General features: G+C 40.1%; 3 protein-coding genes and 1 long non-coding RNA gene across 4 annotated transcripts in view; 1 reads left to right on the top strand and 3 right to left on the bottom strand.

The window, feature by feature from the left end:
- The window catches only part of LOC114661667 (tripartite motif-containing protein 16-like), a 202,558-nt gene that overhangs the window by 73,583 nt on the left and 106,727 nt on the right, over positions 1-22,248 (bottom strand). The window lies entirely within an intron of this gene.
- LOC114662226 (E3 ubiquitin/ISG15 ligase TRIM25-like) overlaps positions 1-22,248 on the bottom strand; it is a 63,065-nt gene that overhangs the window by 19,662 nt on the left and 21,155 nt on the right. The gene's annotated exons all lie outside the window — the stretch shown is intronic.
- Positions 1,708-19,525, bottom strand: LOC114661660 (tripartite motif-containing protein 16-like). The gene is made up of 6 exons (XM_028814819.2): positions 18,812-19,525; positions 15,479-15,574; positions 14,117-14,350; positions 13,864-14,023; positions 13,688-13,747; positions 1,708-4,117 (listed from the first exon to the last, which is right to left on the bottom strand). The coding sequence occupies exons 1-6, from the start codon at positions 19,397-19,399 to the stop codon at positions 3,576-3,578; spliced, it is 1,680 nt and encodes a 559-aa protein (XP_028670652.2). The 5' UTR covers positions 19,400-19,525; the 3' UTR covers positions 1,708-3,575.
- Positions 18,812-22,248, top strand: part of LOC127529909 (uncharacterized) — a 60,712-nt gene continuing 57,275 nt past the window's right edge. The window contains exon 1 of the long non-coding RNA XR_007936516.1: positions 18,812-18,893. This is a non-coding gene — a long non-coding RNA (uncharacterized LOC127529909). The remainder of the gene's footprint in view (positions 18,894-22,248) is intronic.

Genomic DNA, 22,248 nt, shown 5'->3' with positions numbered 1-22,248 from the left:
ATGTTCTATCAGACAGTTGTGGCGAGCACCCTCTTCTACGCAGTGGTGTGCTGGGGAGGCAGCATTAAGAAGAAGGATGCCTCACGCCTGGACAAACTGGTGAGGAAGGCAGGCTCTATTGTTGGCATAGAGCTGGACGGTTTGACATCCGTAGCAGAGCAACGGGCACTCAGCAGGCTCCTATCAATTATGGAGAATCCACTACATCCATTAAACAGTGTCATCTCCAGACAGAGGAGCAGTTTCAGCGACAGACTGCTGTCACTGTCCTGCTCCACTGACAGACTGAGAAGATCATTCCTCCCCCAAACTATGCGACTTTTCAATTCCACCAGAGGGGGTAAACGTTGAACATTATTCAAGTTATTGTCTGTTTTTTACCTGCATTTTTTATTACTCTTTAATTTAATATTTTTTGCTGCTGGAGTATATGAATTTCCCCCTGGGATTAATAAAGTATCTATCTATCTATCTATCTATCTATCTATCTATCTATCTATCTATCTATCTATCTATCTATCTATCTATCTATCTATCTATCTATCTATCTATCTATCTATCTATCTATCTATCTATCTATCGAATCAGGATGAGTCTGAACTTTACAAATCCTGCCCCACCACTTAATCAATATTTATTATATAGCATCTTTAATGCTGAATGTCTCCAACCATCACAAAATGTACTAAAACACAATTACTAAAATTATTAAACATTTTACAGCAACTTTCATATTTTCCAATTTTCACTCCTAAGTATTTTCTTCAAATCCCACCAAAAGCTTGAATTTCCACGCCAGGGAACTTTTGTTCCAGAGTTGCACTTATCCCTCAGCCATTGTTAATTTTCATTGTTTTTGTTCTTGACTGGTTGCTATAAAGATTGAGAACATGCACTGATGGTCCGATGCTATAAAGATGTCCTTTCATTTCCCCCCACCACCCTGAGGCCTCTGCTGGTCACTTCCAGAGCACAAAAATCCTTCAGTTCATAGCTGATGTTCACCCTGCTGAGCCCACCTAACCTGTGAGCTCCTCTGAAAACACAGTGTGTGATGCCGCCTGTCTGTCACTGAAGTTTCTTCACTCCCCACCTTAGAGTTATTACTGTAGTGTACATTATCCTCTTCATTCGTTTATCCTTTTTTATTTCTTAATTTCTTTTTGTTTTCCTTTGTTTATTCAAATTGCATGCTTCTTTTTGTTTCACTGAAACCTATATCTATATACAGTGGAACCTCGGTTCACGACCATAATTCGTTCCAAACCTCTGGTCGTAAACCGATTTGGTCGTGAACCGAAGCAATTTCCCCCATAGGATTGTATGTAAATACAATTAATCCGTTCCGGACCATACAAACTGTATGTAAATATATTTTTTTAAAGATGTCTAAGCACAAATTATAGTTAATTACACCATAGAATGCACAGTGTAATAGTAAACTAATGTAAAAACATTGAATAACACTGACACAAACACCCAGGCTCCCCCTCGCCCCCCTCAGCTGCACGCGCAGGCTCTCTCTCTCTCTCTCTCTCTATCTCTCTAGGCAGAAGGTGAGCCCCCCCCTCTCTCTCACATTGCAGCAGTTCACGCTATAGTCTTACAATCCAATCGCTGTATAAACACTTTTTTTTAAATGAGTTTTAAGTGCAGGGGGAAAAAAGAACATTTGAACAAATCCAAACTTTATTTAAAAGCCAACCAAGACAGTAACATTGCAGGAGTTCATGCTAATAGCATTACAACCCGATCGATCACTGTAAACACTCTTTTTAAATGAGTTTTAAGCACATGGAAAAAAACAATAATTTGAAAAAAAAGAGAAAAGTAACATTGCAACACTTTCTTCTCACCACTCTTCACTTGCTTAGAAGCCATGGTTAACTGCAAAAGCACACGAAATACTGTCGAGCACAAACAGTTCACAGGTAAAGCACGCATGTCTGACTGAGAACAATGAACAGGGAGAGGCTGAGCACGTGCTTAAACACAGTAATCGGCGCGTAAGAACCGGAAGGGAAATGAAATAGAGCACAAAGAGTTCACAGCGCAAGCACACACGTCTGACTGAGAACAATGCAACAGGTGCGGAAATCATTGCCGCGCACAAACCGAAAGGGAAACTGGCTTGTTCGTATACCGAGTGTGTGGTCGTGAACCGAGGCAATAGTTTGGCAAACGTTTTGGTCATAAACCGAGTTGTACGTGTACCGAGACGTTCATGAATTGAGGTTCCACTGTATATATAAAAGTCAATGTGTGTGTGTATGTATGTATGTTCCAGCATCGCTTCTGAACGGCTGGAGTGATTTTCATTAAACTTGCTACACGTTTCTCTTTGGCTGACTAAAAACACTGCAGGGTGAAATTGACCCTAAGCCACCCCTTGTGGTCTCGTATGTCTTTTATCATCGAGTTGACACTCAGAACCTTTCTGCTGTGCTCCGTAAAAGCAACCGACAGTTTTATCATGAACAATCTGTACTATTATTTGTTTGTCGTTTAATGTTTGTTTTCCTTAACTATATTTTCATCTTGCATTTTTATTGTAACAATGTTGTAGTGGTTATAGAATTAAATCAACCTAATAATAATATTAATTTAATTGACTTTTTTATGTCATCAAAAATTCTGCATGTAAAAACTTATTACTACACCACAAAACAAAAATTAATCTGTCAAAAAACCTTAAAAAAGGCTTCACTTTTCCCATCATTTTTACACTACTTTGAATGTATTCTGCAATTATATTTTGATTAAAATAGGCTATTTAAGTAAGCAATTTTATTTTTATCTACCATAAATTTCCTATATTTATTGTGTGATTTTTGTTTATTCATTAATGAACTAAATGTCATTTGTTTCGCAGCATCATAGCTAATGTGTTGGTGTTACAATTATTTCGTAAAAAAGAAATAAGAATTTCATAATCAAAAACTAATTTAATTAAGTTATCAAAATCAAAGGCAAAGTATAGAACGGATATAGCTATGATATTTAACTTATAATATTTATTTCTATAGGTAAAATATTCAACCTTTAATTGATTGTAAAAGAATTTCAGTTGGAAGAGACTAACTGGAGATTCGGTCTTGTATGTCTGTTATCATCCACCTGACGCTCAGAACGTTTGGACAATCATTGAAAATTGCTGGAATCAATTTGGACACCGCGTGTTCCTCACATGGACAACTTTATGTGGCCTGTTCAAGGGTACGAAGTCCTAAGAACCTTTATATATTGGTGACAGATGGAAACACTAAAAACATTACATATAACAAGGCACTTCAGTGCACAATACAAGCACATTAGCGAGTCTTCATTGTTTGTTCATTTATTTTTTATTTTTAAAGTTGTGTTTTTTTTTAATTATATTTTTCTCAAACACTTTATTTTCCTCCTGGACAACGCCGGGTATTTCAGCTAGTACACCTATATAAAGCTATATGGCTCTAACATGACTTTAATCAGCAGTGTGTGCCACAACCTAAAAGCCTTCCATTCACTCGGGAATGAAATCAGAAATGAACCTCTATGGGATATCCAGGACTGTGACCTGCAGACCACACCGGTCACTGGTCAGAAGAGCTCAGAGTGCAGATTGTTAAACTGCAGTTTTCTCCAACCCAAAATGCTGGATACAGCGGCTCAGTGAAGGAGGTATTAAACCTGTACAAGAGGGTCACTATATCTGAGACGCTGTAAAAGGACAGCGAGCCAGCAGCATAGTCCAGATAGACGCCTATTCTGTGACTGGAGGGAGTGCTAATATCAGTGCAGATGTTATTGTGCCACACAGAGAAACTGGAATCATTGATGTACAAACTCCAGGACTTGTCGTTGCATCCTAGGCGACACTCGTCACCCTCTCCTTTCCTCTCAATTCCTTTATACGTCACTCCGATGTCAAACTCGTCTCCAGTCCACTCGACCTCCCAGTAGCAGCGAGTCCCACTCAGAGCCTCTCTGCACAGAACTTGTCCATAGTAGTCAAATCTTTCAGGATGATCAGGATATGGGGTCTCAGTCTCGTCACATGTCACCTTCCTGTTCTCATCTAGCAATTGGAGGCATGTCTGTGCTGTGTTAGGATCCAAGGTGAGAGGACAGGAGTCTGAGTGGAGAGAAAAAAAATGTGAGTGAAGAAATTATCTGTTTTTGTGACACATGAGACTTAAGAGGAGCAGAATGTCAAACACAAAGAACTTCATTCAGGACCATCATAGACGTCTGAGTGTCACATAACTGCTGTGATGTCACTGACTTAACGAGTCAATTACAGACCAACAACATGAAATGATCTATCATCAAAGTGCTGGATGTCAGGGGTGTGGAGGCCATGTGGACCAGCAAAGGGCAGCACATCAGTCATTACAGCACCTCACTGTCAGGAGGTCAGTCTTTTTGTACTATCAGGTTAGCTGGCAAATATGAGTGGGGAGATGAGGACAGAAGGAGTGGACTGTCACGGAGAAAGAGAAAAGCAAAAAGGAAAAAGCAGACAGTGAGCCTGAGGTCAAAAGATGACAGCTGAGATGATCAAAGGAACAGGAGGACTGAAGGAGTAGGAGGAAGAATCAGAAGTGGGACCACAGGACTGGAGCGACATGTAGAGCTAGGGAGACAAAAGAGGTCAAGTGGCCAGGAAGAAAAGGGAGAGTAAGAAGAAAACTGAATTTATGACAGATGACCACAGAAAAAAAGAAGAAAAGAAGGGAGAGCAACAAAAAGAACAATGAAAAGAGATGAGATGTGAAAAAAATAAAAAATGAGGAGGAAAAATATTGAAGAAACAACATGGAGGAAAACAGCAGCCTGAAACAAACAGTCTGTCACCTGGATTCCAAACAAAATGTCTATCAAAATTTTAAAAAACGAAGAAGATGCGCCCATTTTGGTATCAAACAAGAGCCAACTAGACGATCATAACGAACTGAACACAAGGGACTGATGTGCTTCATCTTTAATAGCAGGAGGGACTTGTTACTTCAAAAAATTCATCAATTATCCCATCATTCAAATTTCCATATCCTTTATGTGTCTGGCATTCCTTTTTTTTATTCATTTATTTCTTTTGATTTTTGTTTTCTTTGCAGATGGTTGAATAATTGAGAATGGACGAGGCACACAAGAATTTTCCCTGTCTTTGGGGTCTGAAAAACAGTTTAAATATCTTAATAATTAATAAATATCCTTTAAAGTGTAGAAAAGTATATCAACTAATTGTGTAATAAATTCCTACTTATCAACCAACCATATTTAATTAAATAGGTTATTTTGTGTCATCCAAACAAGGCAGCCAGTGTGCAGTGAAACAAATGAAACAACAAACCAGCACTGGGAGTAAGCGAAGATGAGAAAGACAGCTGGAGTGAAGCGGACCACTGAGTTTGTCAAAATGGCCGTAATAACCAAGTAGAGAAGGAAGGTATATTCCTGTGAACTCAAATCTCGAAAACATCTCTGTTTTAATATTTGCACCGTGGTCAGTCGCCAACCTGCAACATCTGGCTCAGAAGAGGCCACCATGCAGTCTGAGCTAATAGTTAGCTGTGCAGTGTCCATCTCTGAACACCGTGAGTGGAGAACTTCCTGGTGACATCTGCTGAGCTTTTTCACTACAGAAAGAGGTAACTTTTTTTTTTTTTTGGAAGATCAACTTTTTCTTACCACCTAATCAAAGCTCCATGATGTCCCTACATTGATGGATTAAAGGCCAGAAGTCCACGTGACTGTCATCATCAAGTCCTTCCATGAGAACCCTGAATACAAAGTGGACTGTTTCATTTTATGTTAGGTAGAATGCCCAGAGGGGGCTGGGTGGTCTCATGGTCTGGACCCCCTGCAGATTTTATTTTTTCTCCAGCCATCTGGAGTTTTTTTTTTTTTTGTTTGTTTTTTCTGTCCTCCCTGGCCATCGTACCTTACTCTTATTCTATGTTAATTAGTGTTCTCTGATTTTAATTCTTATCATGTAATCTTCATTATGTAAAGCACTTTGAGCTCCATTATTTGTATGAAAATGTGCTATAGAAATAAATGTTGTTGTTGTTGTTATTAATCAATAAGAGAAACGTGCCAAAAAAAGTTCACATATCCATCCATCCATTATCCAACCCACTATATCCTAACTACAGGGTCATGGGGGTCTGCTGGAGCCAATCCCAGCCAACACGGGGCACAAGGCAGGAAACAAACCCTGGGCAGGGCCAGCCCACCGCAGGGTGCGCACGCACACACCAGACACACACACCAGGCACACACTAGGGACAATTTAATATCGCCAATCCACCTAACCTGCATGTATTCGGACTGTGGAAGCAAACCAGAGTACCCGGAGGAAACCCACGCAGACACGGGGAGAACATGCAAACTCCATGCAGGGAGGACCCGGGAAGCAAACCACAGGTCTCTTAACTACGAGGCAGCAGTGCTACCCACTGCGCCACTGTGCCGCCCAGTTCACATATCATAGGTCTAAAATAAGATTTGAAAATAGGAAAGAGAGGGATTGATTTATATTCATTAAAATCAAGTCACCCCCCTGCCCAAAGACACTTTTTCCCAGTTCTGAAAGTGACCCTTGCCTGTTTGATAACAAGAAAAGAGCCCCAGAGAAGTCACGTCAACCACAAGTCATCTGGGGCCTCATGTATAAACGGTGCGTGCGCACAGAAATATTGCGTACGAACCTTTCCACGCTCAAATCGCGATGTATAAAACCTAAACTTGGCGTAAAGCCATGCACATTTCCACAGTACTTCATACCCTGGCGTACACAATTTCTCCGCTCGGTTTTGCAGACTGGCGGCACCCAGCATCAAAGCAGTGCTACAGTTCCTGTGTGATCACCCTTTCTTTCTTAGATCCACATTCCTGACATGGCTTTATAAATTCACTGAAATTAACTGCATATTGTTTATTAGTGTAATGCATCTGATTGTAATTAACCTGCAGCAATATAATGGTCCAGGGAATAGCCATAGTATTCCAAATACCATAACTGCTTTAGCGTTGTAACTCTCACTGCATCTTCTTCTTCTTTCAGCTGCTCCCGTTAAGGGTTGCCACAGCGGATCATCTTTTTCCATATTACTCTCACTGCACCACTCGGAGTATTTATATCACTGTATCTGAGTGGGGAATCACAGCAGCAGCTGATCGGAAAGAGAATTATCGGTACACAGCATGAAGCAGACGCTGCCTGAGCCACGGCAAACGCTTTAGAGACTTCCCTGTACGGACTTCGCAGTTTAGAAAAAGTTTCATCCCAAGAACTCTAAACGCACTCAATCAGTCCATCAAGTGCTCCTTGTAGAACTCTTTGTACTTATAAGTACAATCACCTCACTGTAAACTTGCACTACAGTTATAATATTGCACAACCTGAGCCACTTTATAAAGTGCGTATTTACATATGATGATGATATAATTTTTAAGATGAAATGCAGCAAAATATGTTGATTTTATTATACAGATAAAACTTTAACTTCATTTTAATAATCGGTATTGTTAATAATTAAACATGTGAGGACACGGTGCCGCAGCGCTAGCTAGTTCCAGGATTGTTCCTGCCTCGCGCTGTATTATTGCTGGTACTGACGCGACACTGGAAGGATAGACGGATAGAATAATTAAACATGTACTACGAAGATATTTCAATGTTCCTTAAAAGTTTTGAAGAATCGGCGTTCTAAACTTACAAATGGCTTCACGTCTATTACAGAGCTGATTGTGTGGCGATTGGGTATTTGGAGAAAGAAAAGTAAGGACAGGAATTGGAGGTTAGTACGTTTGAAAGAGACAGTACTGCTGTAATAAATTATTTCATCGAAGGTCGCACATGGCGCAGCAAGCCTCTTGCGTGAGACATGAACAAGCACTGCGCCACCATGTTCCCATGTTTAATAAGATGCTTTAACTCCTATCATCATGAAAAATAATATTTAACATTATACATAGTTATTGTCTGTTTTTTTTTTTTTTTTTTTTCACCTGTATTATTATCATTCTTTAATTTAATATTATTTATTGTATCAGTATGCTGCTGCTGAAGAATGTGAATTTCCCATTGGGATTAATAAAGTATCTATCTATCTATCTATCTATCTATCTATCTATCTATCTATCTATCTATCTATCTATCTATCTATCTATCTATCTATCTATCTAAAAGATATCACATATACATCTCAGTATTTTAATTATTCAGAGAGCTGTAATATCACGAATGTAATGGATTCTGTGTCCTGTCGGAGAAAGAGAAAGCCCGTTTAAGAAGCAGGTAGTGATTCACACGTGTAGAGCACATAGAAGATCAAATACAGAACAAAGAATTTAACATCCTACTTTAGTTACAATGGGATTTGAGAAACTAGTAAATTAAACGATTTTAAGATGAAGTTTATGATGTTCTACTTTAATGGCAAAATAAACTACGTGATTAAAGTGGAAATTTCGAGATTAAAGTTGACATTTTGTGCTTTTTTCCCACTGTGGGTCTATTTTTTTTTTGTCTGTACCCTAATAAGCTTTCATATGACACTCAGACGGTGGGCTACGACTTGCCTTTTCACGCCGACTTTGATATGTGACTTCTTGTTTATTTCGGGCACTGTGCGACTTTGTGAACTTGAGTTTTTGAGTTTCTCCGCCACTCTGTCACTCGATCAACTTTCTTTTGTTGATTATTCCACTGTTTAAACCAACAAATAGTACGTTTTTCCTTTGCCTCCACTTGGTATTCGCTGAAATTCTTATATTTTCCCCTGTGCTTTTCCCATTGTCTTTTCACAGAAGGCTATTTATATTGATTTGCATATTCAAAGAGGTGTAATTCTGGGAGGAGTTGGGGCGGGACAGAAGGTGCATGCACGTGCGTTACTTTTCACACTGATTGGGATTTATGTAGTGGAAGAATGTGAAAGTTTGCGTACGCACAGATTCCTGCATCTGGATTTTTCTGTGCGTACGCACATTTTCGCTTTTGTGCTTACGCCATGTTATAGTGTGAGTTCTACGCACGGCGTTATACATGAAGCCCCTGGGCTTGGACCAGCCATACCAGCTCTTGCCACTTAGCAGCACTGGGTCTGGATGACCAGTTAATCTTTGCCGCAGACAGCCCAAGTTGGTTCAGGTCGACGCAGGTGAGCTTCCAAAGGTTCAAGGATAGCCTACTACAGGATTTCAGTGGCAATTCTACATATGGAAAACAGCCATCTCTGGGATTGATCAAGAGGTAAACAATAAAAATAGGAATATGTGAGACAAAAGGAGGGCTATCAGTGTATAAGAGAAATGATAAAGTATAACCACAAATGAGAAGAAGTTAAGATGGTACGGCAAATCCAAATTAAAAAAATGCAGTGATTCTTAAATTTACTTTCATTTTTATGTCATTGCAGACAGTATGAACCCAAGATATTTCAGGTTTTGTCTGCTCAACTTCATTTCAGTTGTTAATATAAATCCAATCCTGCATTTCAGGCCTGCAAAACATTCCAAAAAAGTTGGGACGGGGCAAATTGGGGCCTGTAATGAACCCTGTACTGTTGCACACCTGAAACGCTTCATCACTTGGTATCCTCAGTGCCAAAAATGTCTTTTAAGTGCTGTGAGAAGTAATGACGATTTTACAGAATGGTCAGTGAGCCACGGCCCCAAGTTTTCCTGGGAATGTGTTCCAGCCCTGAAATTCAGGAATTGAAATATGAAATATCTTGTGTTCATATTGTTGTAAGAACTGTCTGACATCCCAAAAACATACATAAAAAGCAAAGGGGCTGTTAGTCTGGTGGGACTGGCAATACGTATCATTAGACAACCCTGTGGCATAGTGTTTACAAGGGGTGGTCCATGAGCAGTGCACAAATTTAAGTTGTATATCAATGATCAGATTTTTGGAAGACAAGACAACATTCTTGAAAACTGAATTACACGGTGGTGAGTAAAGGCTGTGATCTCATTTCTAAATTGACTGAATTAATAAAGACTAGTAGGAAGCTCTGGGTAATAACATATACCGAGCAGACAATGGTCTTGAAGTGGAAATTAATGATGGAGGGGATGAAGTGGAAGTGGAGAGGACAGAGGAACACCGCAGGCTGTAAAAACAGATTTGAGTTGAAAGCACAAAAAGAAAGAGGAAGAACACATTTCAGAGCTGGACCTCAAATCCTGGAACAATTATCACTACAGGTGTCCTCAAGTGTCCATGTGCCCTGATTTGCCTGAGAAAAGGAAATAACAAGTTTTGCCACCAATGCATGGGACCTGATTATAAAAAATTAGCATCTGTGTATACGACTTTGGGCAGGGGCTCAAATGTCACTCAAACCTCCAGAGTACCAAACTTAATGCACAGACCTTTAGTTTAATCTGTAAAAAAAAATTTAAAAGGAGTTTATAAACTACTGTGCTGGATCTGATAGGAATCCAGATTGAGGGATTGGCAGGAGAGGCTAGCCAGTTCAAGACTGGGCAGAGTAAAACGATCCAGTGGTATCCTTCTCTATCTGGCCACCCTCATATTTAAAGAAGAGTGCTTCACATGTGGTCGTGTATTGCTCCAACTGAATCTAGAGATTAAAGTTCTTATATTTGCCTAAAAAGGATAAAAGCTAACATGGCACTAATGAAATTAAAATAATGGACTACAGTAAAATTAAAATGACAGTGGACAACACGAAGGAAAGAGCTTAAGTTTTGAATATTCAATTATAATTAATGAAGTCAGTGTCTTATAATAAAGGGGAGACATCAATGCTCAGATATTTAAATGAACTGGTCATCTTCATTGAAGAAGGGAATGCATATTGATTGAAAGAAGAATTTAGTGGAAGAAGCACTGATTTCGACCAATTGATTTTACAACATCTATCAGGGTAATAAAACCTTGGAGGAGATCTGATGTTGCTTTTCCCAGAAAGAGTAAGAATATCGTCATCATAAAGAGAAATTTATCAGGTAACACATAGTCCGATTTCATCTCAAAATATGTCACTTGCCAAAAACTAGCGAATGGCGGTCATTTAACCAGACAAATACTATGAACACATCTGCCATTGGGCAGTGAGGGATTACGTAGAGTGTTTAATGGTGAGAGGAACTAAAACTGCTAACTCACAATGTGACCACAATTTCCAATATTCATCAAAAATAACAGCAAAATGTGCAGGTGAATATGCAAGGGATATGTGACAAAGTCCTAAATAATAAACCTGCCATTGCTGTGTCCCAAACATTATAGTGCCCTGAAATGGGGGGACCATGTAGAAAATGTGTTGTGTGATTGAAATGTATGCAAAGAGCCTTAAATGAAAGACTGTAATGTGCACTTTAACCACAACTAAATTGTCTGATTTGTAATTTTAAAATGTGGAGCGGAGGGGAAAGGAAGGAGAAATGTGTCTTTGTCCTAAACATTATGGAGGACACTGTTTAAAAGAAAAGTCAGGAAAAAGATATTCTTAGCATTAGAATGTCTATGTTTAAACTTGAGTTGTCTCTAACCAGTGTGTATAGGCTTGTAAGAAGACGTGAAATGGCCGTTTGGGACATTAAGGTTGACATATTTAATAGTTGACTAAACTAACAATCAGACAGACCACAGGAACTGATCAGCTGTCCACTTTCAAGTGAAGCAACGCACATAAAGTTCCCATTAAGGGCACCTAATAAAGGGTAGGTAGGATTTTAAAAGCCTTTTTAGAGACATCACAAGTGCCACATACTGTAGAGAAGACAACTCTGTTTGCATCTGCTGTCCCACAACTCCCAAGCATCAACTAAAGCTAAGGACACCACCTCATACAAAGCTTGCTGCGTGACTTTGATTTGAATTGTTCAGGTTGTATGTTTTTCATATCTTATATTATTACCTGCTTTTTCTGCCAACAAGAATACATGATGGTTACAATAAAGTTCAAGTATTACTCAGTTGTCTTGTTGTGCACCAACATTTAGTAATGACTGATGAGTGTTAAGATAATGAGATGTGTTCCTTTAGATAGATTAGATAGATACTTTATAAAGTGGTAGGAGTGATCAATAAATAAAAATAGAAAAATAAAAGTAGAAAAGTAGGTTACATTCTTGCAGGGGGAGCAATCTGACTACAGACAGCCGTACCCATAACTCAGTAAGGAAAGCTTTCAAGTAAGCTCTTGGCTTCTGTTAGAGCATCTGTGCAGCCTTTCCAAAGGTATGGATGTGGGTAAGGGTTAATCCTGGCAGGAGTGCAGCTCTTAAAGTGGCACTACACCTTTGGTAAGGAATTCTGAAATGCAGCCCTTCCAAGGGAAGACGTCTGAAAACAAGGTGACATGTTGTGAAGTGCCATCATGCAAATAGTTCAGTGCATTGGTATGAGAACTGAAAGATGAGTGAATGTGGAAGAAGTAAGAAGTTCAGGATGTACAAGTGAATCAAGGGCAATAATTTAGGCATTTCCAGTATCAACATCTCCACCAATATATAAAGTATCTTAGAGATTAAGGGGCTTTCTTGAACACTTTTACATGTTAAGCCCATTAGTAACAGTGGACCAGAACTTTTTTAAATGTATAAAATATGATTCACATTAGAATGCAATTTCATGTAGAAACTAATATACAGTATATCATGATTGTGCACAAATAACTTTAAATTAAAACAGGCTTTACTTCATGGACTGCGGTGGGCTGGCGTCCTGCCCAGGGATGTGCTCCTGCCTTGCGCCCTGTGTTGGCTGGGATTTTCTCCAGCAGACCCCCGTGACCCTGTAGTTAGGATATAGCGGGTTGGACAATGACTGACTGACTGACTGACTGACTGACTGACTGACTGACTGACTGACTGACTGACTGACTTTGTGGTGCTTCTCAGGCTGGTCCTTTGGAAGTGGAGTTTTACCTTCTGCAGATTTGGCTGAGAAGTCCAGTAACAGATGCTATTCCAGCCTGACAGCTCATGTAAGGCTAGTATTTTATTGCTGAACTTTGGACCTTTTCTTGTCCTTTCCCTATTTGCATAATTATTTTAATTTCATATTTTGGTGTTGTTATTGTGTTTGACATTTTTCTCCTGATTATTGAATTCTTCAATTTTGCCCTTCTTATTCTTCACTTTTCTCCCCTCATTAATTCTATATTTTGAGAATTGGTCTTTGTTCTTTGATGGCTGGATTGTACCAAATTATTATTATATTGCAGTCAGTTAATCTGTTTATCTTAAAATGTTTTTGAAAAAATCTTCTGTTTTTGTCTAGTCTTTTCTTTTGACTTATCTTAAGATGATGCTAAAGTACCGAGATGGTTGGAGTCTTACAGTAAATAACTTTCCACACATTGATGGACTTCATTTTGTAAGTGAAGGACACCAGTGTAGTGTCCTAAGATGAGATATTTTTAAAATGCGATCAGAAAATGAACAAAGGTAAAAATGGTGAATGTTTCCTATCTGTTGGTGCAGCCAAACTTCTAAATAAAGATGTACGGCACATCACAGGGTAAAGGTGTAACAGCGCCACCTGGTGAGCTCACACCAAAGCTACAACCAACACATTCAGCCTGCGATTGGCTCACTGAGATCATAGGTGGCCCTGTAAATGCTGTTACACTACCAGAGTTTAATCAGGTAAACTAAATCATAAAACCCTTAAATATTGATCATGTAAAATCACCAAAATGAAAAGGAGACTTACATTGTAAAAGGCGATTTCTAAACCTTACATTCTGTAGTATGAAGCTTGAATCTTCAACCCCTGAGGAAATAAAGAGAACAGGAGAATTTGAGCATCCGGCACTCGTGATAAGCAGTATGGCTTCTTCTGTCATTTCATGTTTCACTTAGAAGGCCACATGAGGATACCCAACCCACCCTCCTCACTGGTCTTCAGAAACTCCCAGTCTCTGGTCTCCTCCAGACTCATCTTCAGATCAGAAAGATTCATCCTGAGAGCCTCAGGAAGAAAATCTTCATCCACAGTGAGTTCAGGTGCATCTCCCTCTGTAGGAGGGTCACAGAAAGATGGGAACTTCTAGAAGAGGAAAGAATACAAAAGAAGAACATGATTGACAAAGACGGGTGTGTCATAAAGACTTGCCACTGTTCTTTAGGTTGTCCCTGTCACCTTTAAAAAGTGGATGTGGTCGTTTGTCTGTGACAGCTCATCCAGCTCAGCATCTCTCCACTTTAGCTCCTTGATTTCCTTCTCTAGTTGCTCTATGAGCTCTTCAGCCTTTCTCACTTCCCTCCTCTCGTACTCTCTAATGACGTCAATGACCTCAGACCTCAGCTTTTCAATGTGCTCAAGGACAGACTTGAAGGTCTCCTCGTATTCCTGAACTTCTGTCTCTGCAGAACTCTGATTAGAAGAAGGTAGAAATTAATTTCCACTCCACGCGGTTTAAAGGAGCTACAAAACATGGAAACATGGGTAACTTATTATGTGAGAACAGAAAAACAAAGAAATTGCAATTACAAATTTGTAAATGTATTAAGGGAAAGATGTCATTGACTTGATCTTAAATTAATTAATGGAAAGGAAAATATCAGGAACAGCTTTGTTTTTCAAAGTTCTTAAACTTCTGGATGAAGAGGCTAAATTTTTTTATGGGCATTGATAACTTGATTGAAAGTTCTAAAAAGGATTTTCAATCCTTTAGTGCTCTACAAGGAAATATTGTGAGAGTTTTAAGCTCATTTGAGACCCTCCCCACCTGTGCTGCACGCTGAAATGCAGTTGACGCGTCTGTCAAGAGTTGCATGTCCATCGCTGAGAAAACAGCAAGATCACAGCCTCTCCATGTAACACGTCTGTTGTCCGATGACTGACACAGCGAATGTTCTAACCCGGCCACTGACCTGGCCCCATCACTGCTTGTTCGCTGTGCATTGAAGTGGTAGCTCCCGTTTGAATAAATTCCATGACTGTTCTTGTTTCGAGGGAATAAAGTTGGTCTTCTTGAAGCCTTTGGACTCAGCGTCTCCTCTCCAGTACAAGACAAGCGACTCACATGTCACAATAGATATTTTCCATCCATCCATCCATCCATTATCCAACCCGCTATATCCTAACTACAGGGTCACGGGGGTCCGCTGGAGCCAATCCCAGCCAACACAGGAAGCAAGGCAGGAAACAAACCCTGGGCAGGGTGCCAGCCCACCACAGGGCACACACACCAAACACACACCAAGGACAATTTAGGATCGCCAATGCACCTAACCTGCATGTCTTTGGAATGTGGGAGGAAACCCACGTAGACACGGGGAGAACATGCAAACTCCACGCAGGGAGAACCCGGGAAGCGAACACCCAGGTCTCCTAACTGCGAGGCAGCAGCGCTACCCACTGCACCACTATGCCGCCCATAGATATTTTCAAAACCTGAATTTTTGCTCTCTGTCATTTCACAGCACACTTGACACTAATTAAATTCTCATCCCTCCCATCTGTTTCTGCTGTGATGAATTACCAGGACAAACGACTCACCTGAATCCTTTCTATGCTCTCCTTTATCTCCTCCAAGTTCTCCTCTTTCTCCTCAATTTGATTTTCTAGTTCAGTCTTTGTTTCTTCCAACTGACTCTGTGTGAAGATAAAGTGGAGGAGACATGGAAAATGAAGTCTAGTAGGAATTATTAGAAAGACGAGGGCAGAAGAAGAATGAGGAACAAAAGGAGAACAAGTGGACATCATCCAAGCACCTTGGAGGTAAATGTGTGACAGACTGGAGGGACTTTACTGGATGGAAGATTGTGGTCAATGATAAAAGAAGAGAAAAAGGCAGAAAGGAGGAATGGCTCATCACAGTATGGGCCTCATTGAGAAATCAGGCGTCTACAGTTAAAATGAAGACCAACGGAATGTGGATAAAAATGTTAGATTTTTTTTCTTTGTTTAGTTAATTTTCCAGTTTAATAATTAAGACTCATAATATTTAACTCTTGCATTTTATTGTAGGTTTATTTAGATAAGATGTAGCTTTTAAGTGTATAAACTGTGTGACAGAGACTATAACTATATTATAGACGTTGTCAGACACGTGCGATTGGGAGGCAGCTAAAGGGCCTGAATAATAGTACTGTAGATCCATGCCAGACCAGAGGGTGGTGAGGTGCACTGACTTTCTCTCTCAATCCTCTGCAGATCATCCACTGGGAAACCCAGCACTGTTCATGTCATGACATCATTTCCTATCGCGGCCTTTAAAGCAGCCATCTTTTCAACCTTAAGATCAGTTCTGTTTTGGACTCAGACCTGTGAACATCTCACAATCTAATTTCCCATTTACAGTCAGGGCACAATATACGGGTGGCTGCCCCAAACCTTGTTTGATGTCTTTTTTCGACTATTATTGTGACAACTTAATAAGGGAAATCTACAATAATAGTGCAAATTTAAAATAAAGTTTGTCTAAATGTTGGGAGAAATGCTAATACAGGCACATGAGTCAGTCACTCAGTGTGTTTACATGTGAACACATAATCAAATTAAGGTGAATAACTCGGTTATGGCAGGAGCCTGGTTTCTTAATAATCCAGGTTAACATGTGCAAGAAATCTTCTGGAGTTCTCTTTGCTCAAAACACTCCAAAAGAAATACACTGTGCAAGAAAGAGTTATATGTCAACATTGGCCACCGTTTCTCCATTAAAACTGATGCCTGTGATAATTTTCTTCTGTTTTATAAATATTTTTAGTCAAATTGAAGCTTTATTTATAGGGTTCTGTTAATGCACAAAGCTCATTCTTTTCTGCTCGGCTGTGTGATTAATCCTTGCAAAGGAGCAGCAAACCAGTACATGAGCTTCTTGACTTACACCCAGTGCTGCCGGAATATAACACAAGTATTTTTACTTCAACAAGATTTGTGTTAAGTGAATCATTAGTTTAGAAAGTAATCCAGCTTCATAATGCATGTTACTTTTAACTGTTATCCCTACAAGTATCAAGATTGTGTTGCTGAGTTTAGCGCTAGACGTTGAGCTCATCAACATAAATTTGTCAATTTCTAAAATACTGAGACAGACTATTTCAGCCAGGAGAAGGAATAATCCATCCATCCATCCATTTCCTAACCCGCTGAATCCGAACACAGGGTCACGGGGGTCTGCTGGAGCCAATCCCAGCCAACACAGGGCACAAGGCAGGAAACAATCCTGGGCAGGGTGCCAACCCACCGCAGGAGAAGGAATAATGTAATTGCCTAAACATTTACTTCCGGAAATTAATTTTGTGGACACTTCTACCTGTGGCTGCCAAAAGCATGTGTGAAGGAAATCCAAGCAAAGGCTGACAGAGACCTATGGACATGAAAAGAGTACAAAATTCTTAACAGTAATTTTCTACATACAGTAATTGTACATTTCAAAATCCAATCATCTTTTAAAAAAATCATAAAGAATATGAGAACTAACTTCAAAGAGGTGAAGAGTACACTAACAAAAAAATAAAATAAAAGGAATCAATTTGGAAAATTAAGTATGACCAAATTCAATTTGTTTAGTGAGCTTCTGCCAAAGGGCAGACTATTGGCATTTCATTACAGAGGGACTTGGACAGCAGACAGGCTTGGGCAGAAGAAGTTAATGTCAGTAAATGTAAAGAATTACATGTAGGAAGTAAATACATATTGGGAGGTGTGAATGTCAAAAGTACACCTCATGAGAAGGACTTCAAGTTATAGTGGACTCAACTCTATCAACTGCCAGGCAGTGTTCAGAAGCCATTAAGGAGGCTAACAGAATGTCAGGTTATATAGCGCCTTGATGTGTGCAGTACAAGTCACAGGAGGTCCTGACAAGCTTTATAACACACTGGTGAGGCCTCATCTGCAGTCATTTGTGCAGTTTGGGTCTCCATAAAGACATAGCAGCACAAGAAAAGATCCAGAGAAGAGCAACTAGGCTGATTCAGGGCTACAGGGGATGAATTATGAGTGAAGAATTAAAGAACTGAGCCTTTACAGTTTAAGAAAAAGGAGATTAAGAGGAGACCTGACTAAAGTGTTTAAAATGATGAAGGGAATTAGTCCATTTGATCGAGATGGTGACTTTAAAATGAGTTCATCAGGCACACAGGGACACAGTTAGCAGCACAGACACTGTGAATACGTGAACATGTAGTGTGGTAGACAGGAGGACTTTAGCAGTAGAGTGTTGTACCGTGTTAGCCATACATTGATACAGGAGAAAGTAGGGGGAAATGACACCTTTTATTGGCTAAAAAATAGATTACAAATGCAAGCTTCCGAGGCAGCTAAGGCCCCTTCATCAGGCAAGGACTTTAGGGACCTTCGGAACTCCACTTGAAGTTATTTTGGGAGAATTCTCATAATGTTTCTAATGTTCTGAAGTTTCAATTCCCCTGCAGACAGCCACATTGAGCACAATGCAGGACCCAGTCCTGGACAGGATGACATTCTATCACAGATTAGCCTAAACTCACACACACACACACACACACACACACACACATTATGACACTTGTTCACTAATTAAACAAGTTGCTCATCTGACCAAACACTCATCTTAGTAACACAAAAGACTGACAGAAAACCTGGAGATAAATCAAATGGACATGAAGAATATAAGAAGTTATCGAGCTGTGAGGCAGGAGTACTGACTGCTCTGTGACTGTGGCCCAGTTTGCTTATTTTCTTTCAGTAATTGCTGCTTTTGTAAAGCTGGATATTTATGAAGCTTGGGACAGCAAACAACATTCTGTGTAAATTAACTTTAGTTCACTCACTGCTCATAGAACACCAGGGCCCCTCATTGTCCTTATCCTACTTTTATATCTCCATTCCCAATTCTCCTCTCACCTCTCTTCCTGCTCTTTCCTCCTCTGGTGTCACCGTGTCGTGACTCTTGTGCTCTGTCGCCACGCACAGTAAGCAGACGCAGGTCCCGTCAGTCCTACAGAAGATTTCCAGAACTTTCTGGTGTTTTGCACAGAGTTTTTCTTCCAGATTTTCGGTCGGCTCCTCCAGTTTGTGTCTTTTATAGGCTCCGGACTCCCGGTGGGGTTGGAGATGAATGTCACAGTAAGACACCAAGCAGGTCATGCAGGTCTTCACGGCTTTCAGTTTTTTAACTGGACAAACATCACAGCACACATCGTCAGGTCCGGCGTAACTCTCGGACAAACTCACATCTACTCGCACGTCTTTCACTTTCTCGAGCAGATCCGTTAATACGGTGTTTCTGTTGAGCTCCGGTCTCACGTTAAATGCTTTCCTGCACTGCGGACAGTTATAGACCCCCTCCTTATCCGACTGGTCCCAGAAGTCATTAATGCAGCCCATACAGTAGCTGTGTCCACACGGGATGGTGACGGGCTCTTTCATTACCTCCAGACATACCGAACAGGCATATTGATCAGCGGACATGGAAAGCTGAACTACCGCCATGGCGAACGAAGAAACGAAGTGGCAGACGGGCGTTAGCAGAGAAGAAACGAAAGTGAAAGAATCAACAGTCACTTCCTGAGATGTGACACAATCGTCTGAAACACCAGTTTACATTTGTCATCCAAGTCTCATCCCCTCAAGCAGGGATCTTCAGGACAACGAGGAGAAAAAGTCCGAATGAGCGAAAGCCGCACAAAGTCGGGGTGTTCGTAAGAAATGTCAGGATTTACTTCATAATGTGGAAGTGCATAACAAACAAGAAGAATTGCGCTAAATATATGGACATTTTAAAATGTGTACGTCAGCTTAAATGTTTAAAGTCTAAATATTCTCCACAGCATTACAAACAATAATAATAAAGAGTACCATCCTATTCGTAATCATCGACCTTTAAATGGTCTAAACCAGGGGTCCTCAATCACAGTCCTGGAGGGCCGCAGTGGCTGCAGGTTTTTGTTCAAACTCAGTTGCTTAATTAGAAAACAATTCTTGCCAATAATTTAATTTCATGGCTTGCTATTGCTTTAACTCTGCTGTGTCAGCTCATTCTCATATCCTAGATTTTCTTCCCCTTTCTAAGGATATTGTAGAAGAAGAATGTTCTCCTCAGCACCATGTATTTTGTGTGTTTAGTAAATTAGAATCTTTATAATAACTATTGGGCGGCACGGTGGCGCAGTGGTAGCGCTGCTGCCTCGCAGTTAGGAGACCCGGGTTCGCTTCCTGGGTCCACCCTGCGTGGAGTTTGCATGTTCTCCCCGTGTCTGCGTGGGTTTCCTTCGGGCGCTCCGGTTTCCTCCCACAGTCCAAAGACATGCAGGTTAGGTGGATTGGTGATTCTAAATTGGCCCTAGTGTGTGCTTGGTGTTTGTGTGTGTCCTGCGGTGGGTTGGCACCCTGCCCAGGATTGTTTCCTGCCTTGTGCCCTGTGTTGGCTGGGATTGGCTCCAGCAGACCCCCGTGACCCTGTGTTCGGATTCAGCGGGTTGGAAAATGGATGGATGGATGGATGGATAATAACTATTTTGTAACTTGCCAGTGAGAGACGCTTTGGCTTATGAACTAACAAAAATATGTTATTCCAGGGTTCAGGAGAAATAGTGTCCAGATGAATAAAATGTAAGCTGTTTCGTGTTTTTCCCTTTCTCAGAGTGAATGTTTCAGGGACAAGGTCACAAGGCTGCAGAAAGTACATGTGGTTTATGCAAAGGCGTCTCTCCTGTGCTTAGCTTCCAAAACACAGATAATGCTTAGCTCAACAGACATATTGTTTAACTTTACTGTTTTCATAAGGATGTTCTTTCTGTCTTATTAATCATGAGATGCTGAAGTATAAAAAACCCCTCCTGGCTTTTGATCAGGGTTCAATTGAGCTTTGCGGCAATAAGTTATGCTCTTTTGAATCTCTACTTACTGCGACTCCGAATGAATAAATAAAGTGAATTGAGAAAATATTATCTGTCTGCTTTCCAGTGTGCCTTTTTCGTCCACAATATCATCCAAATGATTTGAAGGCTAAAATGGAGGAGGAATTCTCAGTCCTTTATTTTTTTTCTCTTCACTTTCCTTCCAAGTATTTAATTAAATCAAACAGTGCATGATAAAAACACAAAGGTGTAAATGGAAACAAGCTCAATGGAGAAATGCTGGTCTCTTTTGTCATTTGCATGTTATTGCTAATTAGGAGCAATTAAAAACCAAGAATACAGCTGTTTAAGACTGAAATAATCAATAAGGGTTCAAATTCTAGCGAGACAACTAAAGTGAAACAGAAGTGTTACTTAAGCAATAAGCGCTTCTTATTAAGCAACTGGGTTGGAACAAAAACCTGCAACCACTGCGGCCCTCCAGGACCGTGATTGAGGACCCCTGGTCTAAACCAGTGGTAGTCAACCTGGTCCCTACCGCCCACTAATGGGCGTTCCAGCTTTCATGGTGGGCGGTAGCGGAGCAACCAAACGGCGCTGCGATTACATACTAATCGACTAATTTAACTATAGTAAGTTGTTTTATAAAGATTTATTCTGCCAAACTTAGCGAAAATCCGACATAAAGTACTTGGTAAGTAATTATTATTATATGTTTTAACTTGCTGTAACTGCTTTATAAATTTTATAAAGTAAAGTTACTTCCCTACTTTATAAATCACCATTACTGTGGAACCGGTGGGCGGTTAGAAAATTTTGCTACTAACAGAGATACATAAGTGGGCGGTAGGTATAAAAAGGTTGACTACCCCTGGTCTAAACCGATATTCCATATGTGTGAGTCTGAAATATCTCATTTGTGAAAGTGGCTCTTAGATGGTTAAGACCACCAGTAAAGTAAATATAAAAAACGTGAACATATTGTGATCAGAAACCTCGAAATAGCATAAAATGACACTCCATCTATATTAGTAATCCCCACTTCTTCAAAGTTGTGTGTAAAGGAGTAACTTTAGCCCCTTGTATCCCATTAGGGGGAGGACCCCTGGTGATCGTTGATGTGACCTCCACAACTTCAAGTCCTTCCCATCATTTTTGCTCTTTGTCATGAGGGTGTAGTTTCCTGCACAAAATGTGGTCCAAAAATGGCCTCACAATGAGTGTTGTTCGGGTCTAGGGGGACGAAAAATAGGGAAAGTGTGGGATGTTTTACTAGACATAAAGATAACTTAAATTTCTCAATCCCTTGAGTGAGGAGGCGATGCACAAACCAAACAAGCAAATAAATAAATGAATAAATAAATAAATAGCACAATAAGAAAGGTAGAAAAAAGTGACAAAAGAAAAAGTTATTCAGGACCATTCAGCTCAGTCCACACCTTTTAAAAAATGGGCCTTGCCTGTCTGTTAATTGGCAACTGA

Source organism: Erpetoichthys calabaricus, chromosome 12 (genome assembly GCF_900747795.2).
Source record: "Erpetoichthys calabaricus chromosome 12, fErpCal1.3, whole genome shotgun sequence".
In the NCBI taxonomy this organism is placed as follows: domain Eukaryota; kingdom Metazoa; phylum Chordata; class Cladistia; order Polypteriformes; family Polypteridae; genus Erpetoichthys; species Erpetoichthys calabaricus.
This window is presented reverse-complemented; position numbering and strand designations above follow the sequence as displayed.